Below are 13,884 nucleotides of genomic sequence, written 5' to 3' on the forward strand. Positions count from 1 at the left end.
CTGTGCTTAGATGTGAGTGGTGTGTTGTCTGAGTACAGTAGATAGAGACGTAGAGGAGCTGAAAGGAAGTATGAACAAAAAGGAGAACACGTTAACTTTTGTTGTAGAGGAAGGTATGTGAGAAATATGCAGATGGTGGATTCCAGAAAAATGTGTGGAGAGAAATGGGTGCACGTTTCTCAATATGCAGATGGTGGATTCCAGAAAAATGTGTGGAGAGAAATGGGTGCACGTTTCCAAGAGAGAGAGAATGCAGCGAAAACTGGGCTGAAAGGGAGGAATGGAAGTGACTGAGGTACTTTGAAGACTATTATCAATTACACAGACCTTGGTAAAACTTAATTCCCAGTGCTTCGCTCCATAGACTTAAAGCACTGTGCCTACCAGGTAACTTTTTCATTTTCACCAGTTTGTTTGCTTAAAAGGAATTCAGTTGACAAGAAATTATAGTTGTCATCTTTTGTTTTCATAATTAAGGCACTAGGAACTGCTCTGTGCAACTGCATAAATCTAATAAAACAATTGCTCTTTTAATAATATTGATAGTAGCGTTATCACAAAAGGGAAATTAATAATATTGATAGTAACGTTATCACAAAATGGGAATAAATACTGGGTTGCAAACGAGTTTAAAAACATTTTATCCATCTTTTAAGGATCATCGAAGGCCCATGGTGAAAATTCCTTGGTCTTTGAAACATCAAACAGATAGATAAAACAGAGCTATTGTTAACCCGCCTAGATCTGCCAAACAAAGCAATTAACTCTAACTCTCCTGCAGGGTTCACGTTTATAAAACAGTGACAGAGTCTTTCTCCTGCCCATGACCAGAAACAAGAGAAGGGACCAGCAAGAGCGTGTCACGCAAGATGCATGTACTAAAACAGAAAGCAACAAGAAATGTAATACCGATGATACGGCACACAAAAACATACATCCACAAGCACGGTTGAACTCTGCAGCAGGTGCTTCCCATTAAAGTTATTCTTAAACACAATGCCCCAGCTGCACTGGGCACATTGCTCAAAAGCGGGACCTGCACAGTGCTCTTACTGCTACGCCTGTAGTTTTTGTAAAGGGCCCCTTTACTTACTGCTGACAGCTGTCTGTTGCTCAGTTACTGATGTGCTGAAGTAAGTTGCGGGTCTGGTCCAGACACTATTATTAACTTTACAAGGAAAAAACCTTAGAGGTTGATTACGAGTTTGGCTGTGCTGTGCTGGCTTTGCGCCAGCACATCACCGCCAAAGCCATTCTTGGCCCGACCGTCACATTATGAGTACAATACATGTCTGGTGTGCTTTCTTTTGCTGTTCCCACGGTGTTGCCCAGAAAATGGGCACCGCAATGGGAACGCGAAAGAAGATTCAGAACGGCATGAACTGTGAAGTCCATGCTCTGCTGGAACTTGGGGTGCATGCAAACCTTGGACCCCCTGAATGCATCTCCATGGTGGCCAGGGCCCTTTGTTTCCCCCCTGCTCGCCTTTTCATGGCAGGCTCACTGCCATGAAAAGACTGGTGGTGGGGAAACTCATAATATGCTCGGCTGACCACGACAGTCCCGCCTTGCATATTTGATACCCCTGTCTGATGCGTCACCGCCAGTGAACAGTGGATTCCTGTCACAGCAGGCACAGAGGTGGAAGTCTAAATGGCTGCCTCGGGATAGGGTGACCAAGGACTACCACCACTGCGCCACCGTGAGCCTGTCAGTCAAAGACCTCCAGACTCGTAATCGGCCCCTTAGTTGTGAAGCGTGTTGTAGAATATATACCTGAGTAAAACTGGAAGTCATAGTTATTGTAAATTCTCATGGCAAATGAAAATATAGTTTATACAAAACAAGCCAATATATCACAAAAACAATAAATTAAGCACTCGCTTATAATAGTGGCTTGAACTCCAGAGTTCAGATATGGACTATAAACAGAGAGTAAGAAACTGAAAACTAGACAATTGGAAAATGGTGTACTATGAGTTATAGTGAGTAGTGTTTAGTTGCATACCCAAGCTGTGGCTTCAACTCAAGAAGACACAAGAGGAACTTGACTTTCTGATGTCTAGTGACTGCTGCCTTTTTTCGGCCTACATTTGAGAGAAAGAAAGCTCTAATGGGACTTACCTTGGGGTGTCTCAAGAGGATCTTTACAGCTTCTTCAAAATACTCCAGATCCACCTCGACAAGAAAGCTTGGCAGATCATCATACGCAAAGTAGGCCACTGTGAGAGCAGCAAAACCACGGCTGGCTAGGAGACTGCTGCGGAACTCCGTGAGACCCCCAGTGCCACCAAACAGGTCAATGACTCCAGGAAATGGACCATCTCCTTCAGAAGAGAAGATAAAATTGATATGAGTCAGTCTTTGAGGATGTAAAAAAGGTTCATTAAATAGTGAATAATAAAAATGCATAGATGTAACAATTGGTAGATGAAATATAGATAATGGTTTCCATAAAAGATCCATTATTGGGTGCCAGGAGAGACCAAGAAAGTCATCATGTAGTTATGCTATGCCAAGGATTTGATATATACCAACTGTGCTTCCATTGATTTATATACTGCCTTGAAATTAGTCAGCAAGTAAAACAAACATCTAGCTCATCACTCAAAACAAAAATGAAGATTTATCTATGTTTACCGAAATTCTAAAATACTGTTAAAAAACATCTGATTCTCCCAGTCTTAACTGGGATTTAGTTGCTCATGTCTGAATAAAAGTAGTATCTGTTTTAGTACCTCACTCTTTTTTACCACTTGTAACAGAATACTTAGCAGTTTACTGAGGAAAAGTGGATTTAGAAAGCTAGGCTAAGTGTTGTCTCTAGCCTATTCTGCAATGCCCACCTCTTATTTTATTTCTCTTTTCTATTGTGTGCATAATACTCCTAAAATATCTATGATATCCTATTGACCATTACTGTCGTCTGTTTTCTCTGTTTTCACTTATTTATAACCAGGCAGTGTTTTTTATCTATGAACTATTTTCAGTTTGTTCCTGTTTTGAGAAAATTCCAAGTCCCAAACATTTCCCCCCACTCTATCACCTCTCTGCCAGATCGCTCTGGATTTCCAAACAGGCTAACTATGGGACAATTGTCAGTCCCATACAATATGAGGAACAGCCATTGCTTTATTGGTTTTCTAAAACTGCTGAAATTCAATCCAAATGTAGTGAAAAATCTTGCACCACTTATATAGCCACTGAGGTATGAACAGTGAGACAATCTACGGATCTGCAGCCCCCACACGTCCGCACCTTGAGACCCTTATGGGTGAGTAGCCGACCTAAACAAACCCCTGATTGATTGATTGATTGATTGATTGATCTACCAAACTCTGAACCATGATAGTGACATGAGCTGAAATAATTATAAAATGAGCGGCATATTAAGACTAGGGAGGAACCAGCATAACACACATAGTAATCCAGAAACCCAAGGGGTGACAAATACAATGTCCTTCCTCTATCAACACTTTTGGCACATTTGCTAAGTCTTGAAAGACCAGTATTTTTACCATGCTAACAATACACTGGTGTAAGAAATTGGAGTGGGTTGGAAGCCCCACTCAGGCAACAACCACAATCCTTGTCAGGGTGAACCACAAAAGTTACAAAATTAACATGTGCTCAATCCTCAGGTAAACTGACAGAAAAGCAGTCAGACTTAACTTAGAGGTAATATATAAAATATTTATGCAGCACACAAACAGTAATACAGCAAACACACTACACAAGAAAACTCCCAACCCAATTAAAAAAATAGACAGCATTTTATTAAACAAAATGACACCTAAACAAATTAAATCCAATCAGTACAATCGAAGTTATAAACTTTAAATCTTTTTAGTGAAATCTAGCGCTAAAAAGATCAAAGCACCAACTGTGGGTATCTAGTTGCACGAGAACAGGGCTGAGTGGCTTGGGCTCAGTCTTGGCTGACCGTCAGGCTTAGAAGAAACTTCAAGAAAAAGTTCTGGAGAAGGTAGAGTCTATGCAGAGCAAGGCATATGTCTGAAGCTGAGAGGAGGTTGTTTTCAAGCGGAAGTGGCTAGACAATCAGTGGGTGGTTGTTTATGGTGGGAACAGCTCCAGGTCAGAAAAGCTATATTTTTTGGCTTAGGAGTTTATCCTCGTTGATGGGGTGCTGGTGGTCTTTGAGCCTGGTAAAGACTTCTACCTTCGGACTTTGAAGTATTTCTGGAGCTTGGATTCTCCCAGCAGGATAGGGCTGCCAAAGAAAACTCTAAAAGGCTGGATACTGCTTCTGGGAGGAGCCACAGATGAGAATTTGCTGCAGCAGAGAATAATGTAGTGGGAGCTGTGGCAAAGTCAACCCCACTGGCAATGCACCTTTGGCGGATTGGCTTGCAGGTAGGTCCCTATATCCTTTTGATTCTCAGGGCTGTTTTTGATACACAATTTTCCAAGTCCCAGATTTTGGGTTCTGGTAGAAGGAAGACACTCTCCTGCCACACCCAGGATACAGGACCTAAGGGGCACCACTTGGTGGGTCAGGGCTCACTTCAGCAGAGGCTAGCAGCAGGGTCCAAGGTCTCAGGAGCTTTTTATGTCCCTGTAGCTCACACAGGAGTCTAGCCAACTGGCCCATGGAGTCACTCTGCTTGTCCTGGATTCAAGGAGGACATCTGTCTGCACAATCATTTTTTAGAGAAGTGAGGAGACTTGAGTATAGGTGCCATTAACATGGCATCCTTGAGAGCGTCAAAGGATTCCTGACTCCTCTGCCTTGATCACCTTTTTTAGTTGCTTCTAGGAGTCCGCTCAGTTAATGGGGTAACAATTGTGCCATAGCCCTTAACAAACAGCCAAGGATGCCCGGGAAGACCCTCATTCAGTCTGAGTTTTAGGGGGTTCTCAGGCCACGATGGTCTCAATCTTGGCCTGGAGTAGCTGCACTTGCCCCCATTCACCTGGTGTCTCAGATACAACATAGTTCCCTGCGCTGTCTCGTTCTTACTGGCCTTGATAGTCAGACCTGCCTGTTGCAGGGCATTAAGCACCTCTTGGAGGTGGTATAGGTGTTCGCTGAAGCTGAAGACAGCTCTGCGATCTAGGTAGGTGGCACAATACATCTCTGTACCAGCCAGGACCCTGCTCACCAGCCTCTAGAAGGTGGCAGGGGCATTCTTTAGTGGAAAGAGCCTCCCCCTGGACTGAAGGCGACACTCTGGGGTCGACAATGCTGATCTCTCTTTTTCTGCATTATTCAGAGCATTCTGCCAGTACCCTGATTGAGATCAAAGGTACTGAGGAACTTGGCAGTGCCCAGACTACATGGCACCAGGAGAGACACTGAGACAGAGGCGAACCTACCTTGACGAATGTGTGACTACAGGGGGTAGCTTTCGGTCCTGCGCTAGTTTGAATGGGTAATTCAAGTGAAACTCGATCCTATATGGAGTGTGATTAAAGGACCTACATAAAATTACAGGTTTAGTAATCAATCTACTTATTAGTGTAGACAAGAAGGGTATTATTACGGGGACCTAATAGTCCTGAAGAAAGCCGGGGAAGACACAGGATCGGCCTGAAACATGTTGTCTTCTCTGCAGAGTGGAGGGGTGAATAGTTCATAATCTACCCGCTTCACCACCATCCACTGGTATTGAGATACCTTTTAGCCCTGACCAGGGAATCCATTAATAAAATAGACTGTGGGATATCCTGGAGTCAGTGTTAAATAGTTTGTCTTCATTTACTCCCTTTATGATCCTAACCTTTCTATATGTTTGTATTGTCTCCCCCACCCTATTGCTCATGTCACAAATTCTTGTGGGTGAGGTCAGTTTTTCAAAGATTTTTACTTTGCCAGTTCTACCTTTCTTAAAAAAGCTATGTATACTCTCCTACTTCTCAGTGTGTGTCTAGTTCCCAGACTGTCTATGAGCTCATCAGCTTGGGGGATAGAGTGAGTGAAAGTCTTGGTGACTGAATTGAGTTCAAGCTAGGTGCGGGCATAGCTGTATGGTATTGTTTTTTTGATATTTGCCAATAATGCATCTAGTGAAGAAATGTTGTCTTGTGGCTATTGCAGGCTCTTCGGTACAAAAGGGGGTGGTGATGGACGGAGCATCAGAACCAATCAAACACTCACACCCAGTCAACAGATCTGGGTTTGATCCATCACCGTTCTTTAGCCTACTCTGCCACCCTAGTTCAGACATGGCCATATGCAAATCAGTCTGACCCTGTGCCTCATGGGAACAGTCCAGCCCGAACTGCCAAGCCATGCCTTCCCTGGACCGGAAACAAGCTTCCTAGGACCGGTTACTGGCATTTCAGCCATCTTCAGCCAGGCTTGCTTGAATCCAGTGGCAAAGTGAGCAAGGGACTCATGTCTGAGCATACCCTGCCAACTTATGGCAAACAAAGCGGTACAAAAGGGGGTGGTGATGGACGGAGCATCAGAACCAATCAAACACTCACACCCAGTCAACAGATCTGGGTTTGATCCATCACCGTTCTTTAGCCCACTCTGCCAACCCAGTTCAGACATGGCCATATGCAAATCAGTCTGACCCTGTGCCTCATGGGAACAGTCCAGCCCGAACTGCCAAACCATGCCTTTCCTGGACCGGAAACAAGCTTCCTAGGACCGGTTTCTGGCATTTCAGCCGTCTTCAGCCAGGCTTGCTTGAATCCAGTGGCAAAGTGAGCAAGGGACTCACGTCTGAGCATACCCTGCCAACTTATGGCGAACAAAGCGGTACAAAAGGGGGTGGTGATGGACGGAGCATCAGAACCAATCAAACACTCACACCCAGTCAACAGATCTGGGTTTGATCCATCACCGTTCTTTAGCCCAGTCTGCCACCCCAGTTCAGACATGGCCATATGCAAATCAGTCTGACCCTGTGCCTCTTGGGAACAGTCCAGCCCGAACTGCCAAGCCATGCCTTCCCTGGACCGGAAACAAGCTTCCTAGGACCGGTTTCTGGCAGTTCAGCCGTCTTCAGCCAGGCTTGCTTGAATCCAGTGGCAAAGTGAGCAAGGGACTCACGTCTGAGCATACCCTGCCAACTTATGGCGAACAAAGCGGTACAAAAGGGGGTGGTGATGGACGGAGCATCAGAACCAATCAAACACTCACACCCAGTCAACAGATCTGGGTTTGATCCATCACCTTCTTTAGCCCACTCTGCCACCCGAGTTCAGACATGGCCATATGCAAATCAGTCTGACCCTGTGCCTCATGGGAACAGTGCAGCCCGAACTGCCAAGCCATGCCTTCCCTGGACCGGAAACAAGCTTCCTAGGACCGGTTTCTGGCATTTCAGCCGTCTTCAGCCAGGCTTGCTTGAATCCAGTGGCAAAGTGAGCAAGGGACTCACGTCTGAGCATACCCTGCCAACTTATGGCAAACAAAGCGGTACAAAAGGGGGTGGTGATGGACGGAGCATCAGAACCAATCAAACACTCACACCCAGTCAACAGATCTGGGTTTGATCCATCACCGTTCTTTAGCCCACTCTGCCACCCCAGTTCAGACATGGCCATATGCAAATCAGTCTGACCCTGTGCCTCATGGGAACAGTCCAGTCCGAACTGCCAAGCCATGCCTTCCCTGGACCGAAAACAAGCTTCCTAGGACCGGTTTCTGGCATTTCAGCCATCTTCAGCCAGGTGATGAGCTTGCAGGCTCATCACAACTAACGGTTGCTCTCTTTAGAGCAAAGTGAAGAGGGGGCAGCAATAGGTATAGACTGTTGAGGAATCAAGGGGAAAGTCACTTAAAAAAAAAGATTTTGGTTAAAATCTCCAAGACATAACAATGCTTCTTTTCTGAGGCTGAGTGGTAGATGATCTCACAACTCGGCAACAAGCCGTTAAGGGGCGGTCAACTTTAAGTTAATATTATTCTTGTCACAATGGATGGCTTACTATAGTCCGAAAGTCCTCTATAAAATATTTCCTGACTGCGACTGGCTCCATACTTTTTTGTTCTGCCCAATGTTGACCCAGTTTTGGTATACAATATTTGGGGCTCTTAGTAATGGACTGCAGATCCAAATCGAGCAAGAGGCTGTGGTGGCGCTCTTAGGTTTCTCTAAACCGAGTCAAAATGTTTTAAAACTAAAGAAAGGGATGAACTTTTTTTATTGTAATAGCCTCTTTAGTGGCACAATCTCTGATTCTGCAGAATTGGAGGACAACTTGAGAGCCTACATATATACAATGGTACAATAAAATGACTTACACAAGGAAATTTGAAGAGGCCTATGCACAATGGGCTGGAGCAACTAGAAGGTTTGCTCGGGTCTGGACATATTTGAAGGGAGTGTAATTTTTTATATTGTTTATATTTTCTGTATATGTGCATTTTGTATATACCAACCGCCATATATGTGTGTGTATGTGTATATATATATATATATTACCTACTGGCGGTCGCCAGTAGGTAGTTATAGTTAGGACCACGTTTCCATAGGAAATCCGCAACATTCTATTTTGAATAACTTTGGCGCCGGTCGACGAATCCTCGCGAATTTCTCAAAATAGGTGGGGCGCTACGCTCCGCTCCTACCCTGAAAGTCTCGGGGGGATCCGTCAAGCGGGGGCTGAGATAAAAGGGGGGTCCCAAAACGCGTTTTTCCCATGCATTTTTCCATAGGACCTTTAGAACGAGCTACAGCCCGAACGGCTGAACAGAATTACTCAAAATTTGGCAGAGAGGTAGTCCCTAGGTCAAGGAAGTGCCTTTTGTAGGTTTGGTGTAAATCTGTTCAGTAGATTCTGAGAAAATAGCCTTTAAATCAATATATATATCTGAGCCCGCTTACGGTACGCTTACCGTACGCTTACGGTAAGCGTACGGCGGCGTGCGCGAGCGCGATTCTGATTGGCTGTTAGATCTTAGTAAACATTCGAATCGGCCGAAACCAGGAAGCGGCGGCCGCCATTTTGTGTATTTCACTCTGAAAAAAAAGAGTGAAAACAAGGAAAGGGGGCAATGAGGAGAGTTACAGACCCCCTAACATTTGTAAGGGGGTCAAAGAAGGACAGAAAAGTACAAAAAAAACATTTATTGATTTTAAAAAAAATCACGGGGTACGCGTACGGTAAGCTTACGGTAAGCGTGCGGTAAAAAAAATAAAAATAAAAAAATGAAAAGCAGATTTAAGAGTTTAGAAATTAGGGAGCTCTAAAAAGAGCTGTTGTGTTTATGAAGTCATTTTTTTAGTGGTACCTACAAGTAAGTACCGATGCAGAGTCTAAGGTTCAAGAGGAAGACTCTGTTCCCTTCATCATTGAAGTGCACACCATCTCCTCTATAAATGTCTTGCATGTCATAACGCAAGTTGTTGTGGTAAATGGCACCCATACCATAGTCACGGAGGAAAGCAGAAACAGATTTGTTGACGTGCTTTCTTGCTTTGTCAATCTGTGGACAGAAATGATTGGACCAGTTCCATTTTTGCCTTTGGCATATGTTGGAAAACACAAAGGCAGTTTTAGGGAAAAGTGTAAACAGTTGTACAAAGGTGTCCTTCATAAGCATTTCCAGACCTACCCCAGTCAAAGTGCCTAGGTCATTGCCACCACAGTGCACTATTATGAGGTCAGGGTGTTGGATTTGAATGAAGGATTTCACCAATGGCATCAATTGGTGCCACTTTAACCCTCTCTGACCAATCCATTTAATGTCTACATTTGGCAAAGCAAGGTCTCTCACCATATCTGTTTTCTCTGCAAACTTTTCACTCCAGAAGACATAGCTGTGCCCTACAATCCACACTGTGAACATCTTCAAAGGAGAACTGGATGCACTCAGGAGGTGTCTTTCAGTAGAATGGCAATATGAAAAGAAAGACAGTTTGGAAATGGAGGCATACATATTTTTTTAAAACAAAAAGAACTGATTGGCTGTTTCATACCATTCTAAAATAAAAACTAGGCTGTATGTGAAAATTAATAGAAGCATGTTTTGTATTGGTACAAAAAAATGTGTAACCAAAGAACAGTACTATGGATTTGCTGTTAGGTTTGAAAAGTCAAGCACTCTTGCTCTGTGGAATTGAAACATTGTGTGTCGAACTTCTGACCTAACTGCACACAGCAGTGTTCCATGAGCTGTTGCTATGGTAGCAGGCAGAAGTCAAGTTGGGGGAAGGGTACTAGGCAGAAGTCAAGTTGGGGGAAGGGTACTTTTGGAAAAGGGTTCGTTTTCAACCAATAGAAATGTGTGATTACATGTGAAAAAAAGGGGGAAGCACTGAGATTTGAAACTTACATGTATATGTGTGGAAAAATAGAGGGAAAGTTTGCCATTATCTGGTTCTGCTGAGAGGAGAGAGGTGAACACAACAGAGATCCTGGCTCTGATAATCTGCTGTTTGAGTGTCACATTTCTTTCACAACTAACTAATTTTAAAGGTGAGTTTACAGTTTGAGAGGGTATGTATGTGGTAACTTAAGAAATGAATAATAGAAATGGGAATTGTTTTTGTTGTAGTTACACATGGTGGTTTCATAATGTGTCAGTGTGTAAAAGTGATTTACATTTGCCCCGAAAAAAAAAAGAGCAGTAAGTGTGCTTTCAAATTGGCAAAGAAATTTCGTTTTGGGACTAATGTGAAAACATGACTCTGTGTGCATAGAAGAATTATAGGCAGAGATTTATTGCGTCTTGCTCTGGTGATTTCACAGTTGCATTAGATGGAAAGGGGGAGCGAATTTTTTGGGGAAGAAGCAGAGGCTTAGCACACACCCATGTGCTTGCCATGTATAGTCATGCACAGTATTTAGAAGCCAGTGTGGTTTTCAGGTTTAAGTCTGTAATGCAAATACATTCAGCATCACTAAGGCTGGTTGCCCTTGGTGGAGTGTAGGCAGTCACAGAGAATGCACATGGTGGTGGTCTGAAAAAAAAACAGCTTGGACACGTGCAATTAAATAAATCAAAAATAGTGGTTTCATAATGTGTCAGTCTGTAAAAGTGATTTCAAATTGTAAAAAGAGATTTTCACTTGGCCCGAAAAAAAAAGAGCAGTAAGTGTGCTTTCAAATTGGCAAAGAAATTTCGTTTTGGGACTAATGTGAAAACATGACTCTGTGTGCATAGTAGAATTATAGGCAGAGATTTATTGCGTCTTGCTCTGGTGATTTCACAGTTGCATTAGATGGAAAGGGGGAGCGAATTTTTTGGGGAAGAAGCAGAGGCTTAGCACACACCCATGTGCTTGCCATGTATAGTCATGCACAGTATTTAGAAGCCAGTGGGGTTTTCAGGTTTAAGTCTGTAAGGCAAAAAGATTTTTTGGTAAAAAATGTAAATATGTGTACTGTATTATAAAATGTTTAAAAAATATTAATACTTTTTTCTTTTTTTCCAGATAGATATAGAAAATTTTCGAAAACTACAAACATTTTTAAAACTATTTTTTAAAAAAAGAAATGAATAAATATTTTTTCAGTGAGTATGGTAAGTCAATAATAATAATTGTAGTCTCTCAAGGACAATGTAATGTGATAAATGATTTTTAGTGTTTTTTTTTAAAAATAAAAAAAAAGTACGCGCACCGTACGCGTACGGTAAAAAAAAAAAAAAAAAGTTTTTAAAAACATATGTAAAAAAAAGATGAAAGATAAGGTTGGCTCTTAAAAGAACCGTTGTGTTCATGCAGGGACAGAGGAAAGGAAGCATGGGAAAATTATTCAAAGCGACAAATGTGCTGATCTATTTTGTTGTTCACTAGGGAAACACTGGTCTCCCTATGGCAAATTAGATCTTTACAAAATGTGCAATGAATATCAACCTTCCGAAATCGAGGGTTCATTTCCAGAGGGCCAGCAAAAGGAGATTCTCCCCCCACAGATGAAGGGCTCACCTGACCTGCAGAAGAAGGAGTAAGCCCTGCAGGTGATGGTCCAGGCTGAGCTGCTGTGGATGTACTGGCTTGTCTTTCTGAAGAGTTACCTCCAAAAAGATGACCATGTGTCCTTCTGTGTACATCCTGGAGGTGTCTCTTCATGGTGTGATTCCCAAAGGAATACTTCCTGTTAGGATTACCTCTAGAAAGTACACGCTTACACAGCTTGCAAGTAACTAAGGGTGCATTCACCTTTTGCTGGCCTTCTGGAAAAGTAAAATAATCCCAAACATAAGAAGGCTTTTGTTTCCTCGATCTCTGCCTCAAGACAGTGCTGCTAGTGCTAGCCTCACTCTCAGAAGAGCTCTGCTGTTCTGCCATCGTATCCCAAAGACAAACCAGCTCCTTCTCCCAAGGGATCACAAGCAGAAATGAGGGGAATGGGTGTGGTGTAGGACAGTTCTAGAAATGAAAGTAGTTTCAACCAATCAAAAGTTGTGTTTCAAGATCACATGACCTACCGTACGCTTACGGTACGCTTACGGTACGCTTACGGCAAAAGTGCGCATGCGCGTAAAAAAGACACGCGCTTGCGCGCATGCGCATAACAGTCACTCCCCGGCACTTCCGCGTAACGTGCGCGTGTGGCGTAAGCGCGCACGCGTCCCACGCGCAGTACGCGCGGCTACGCAAAGTGCGTAACTATATGCAAGCAGCGTAGATAGATTACGGACGTTGCGTAAACCGTACGCTTACCGTGAGCTTACGGTACGCGTACTATAAAAAAAAAAAAAAAAAAAAAAAAAAAAAATCTGGTAATAAATTTTACATGTTTATTTTAAAAAATATATTAAAAAAAAAATATTTAAGGATTTTAAAAATTTAAGCATAGTCTTTATAAAATGAAAGAAAATTAAATTAAAAATATGTTTGAAAAAAATGAAGAATAAAAAAAAAAATTAGCATTTAAAAAACCTTGCAAATTCACTGAAAAAACCATGGGTTACACACACGTTATAGTTAGGAATTAGCATTTAAAAAACCTTGCAAATTCACTGAAAAAACCATGGGTTTCACACACGTTATAGTTAGGAATTAGCATTTAAAAAACCTTAGAAATTCACTGAAAAAACCATAGGTTTCACACACGTTATAGTTAGGAATTAGCATTTAAAAAACCTTAGAAATTCAGTGAAAAAACCATAGGTTTCACACATGTTATAGTTAGCTGGACATTTTACTCGTAAAAAACCAATGAAATTGCCCCGTTATAGTTAGTTCAGCTAACTATAACTCACGCGCCCGCAATGCACTGCTGATGACGTCACATATTACATCACTCATGACATGGTCAGTGACATCACTCATGACATCACTGATGACATCTCAAATGACATCACTGATGACATCACTGATGACATCATCCTTGTGATAGAGTGGCAGACCTCCTCTCACCTTAAAATAAGCTTTGATACACACATTCAAAAATAGAGACTAAAATTTTCAAAACAATGGACATACCAATACCAGTTACAACAACCTCTTCAGTAATTCTAAGATCCACATACACATCCTCTCATTCACCAACAGTCCTATACAGTCACTCATACATGTACTCACTCATCATATGTACTCATACACCTATACATCCTGTTACATAATGCCACTCATCCATAGAGTTACTCACACACATAGTCACTCATGCTAATAAAGAATCAAACATACATTCACCTGCATATACAGTTATACACACACCACCACACTTACTTCTACGGAAACTTACACATACTTAGTCTTTTAAACAATCACTTATAGAAACACATACTTATTCATACAGGAACTCTTTCAATCTCTCCCTCTCACATATACTCACATATATACACCAATAGTCACATATACTAGTTTAAAACATATGTAGTTACTCCTGAAGACACTATTGGGACAGTCATTCACTCACTAACACACCCATACACACACTCATCCACCCATACAGTCCTGCACACATGCTGTCTTCAACACATACAAACAGTGAGTCACTCATTCATGCACC

The 13,884-nt window shown here is 42.4% G+C and overlaps 1 protein-coding gene across 4 annotated transcripts in view; it reads right to left on the bottom strand.

Moving 5' to 3' along the window:
• The window catches only part of LOC146866146 (bile acid-CoA:amino acid N-acyltransferase-like), a 268,476-nt gene that overhangs the window by 22,374 nt on the left and 232,218 nt on the right, over positions 1 to 13,884 (bottom strand). For all 4 annotated transcript variants that reach the window (XM_085633929.1, XM_085633921.1, XM_085633947.1 and 1 more), the window contains exon 3: positions 2,125 to 2,327. In XM_085633929.1, the coding sequence (XP_085490055.1) occupies positions 2,125 to 2,327 (203 nt within the window). The remainder of the gene's footprint in view (positions 1 to 2,124; positions 2,328 to 13,884) is intronic.

This window comes from Triturus cristatus, chromosome 2_1, assembly GCF_964204655.1.
Source record: "Triturus cristatus chromosome 2_1, aTriCri1.1, whole genome shotgun sequence".
Lineage (NCBI taxonomy): Eukaryota > Metazoa > Chordata > Amphibia > Caudata > Salamandridae > Triturus > Triturus cristatus.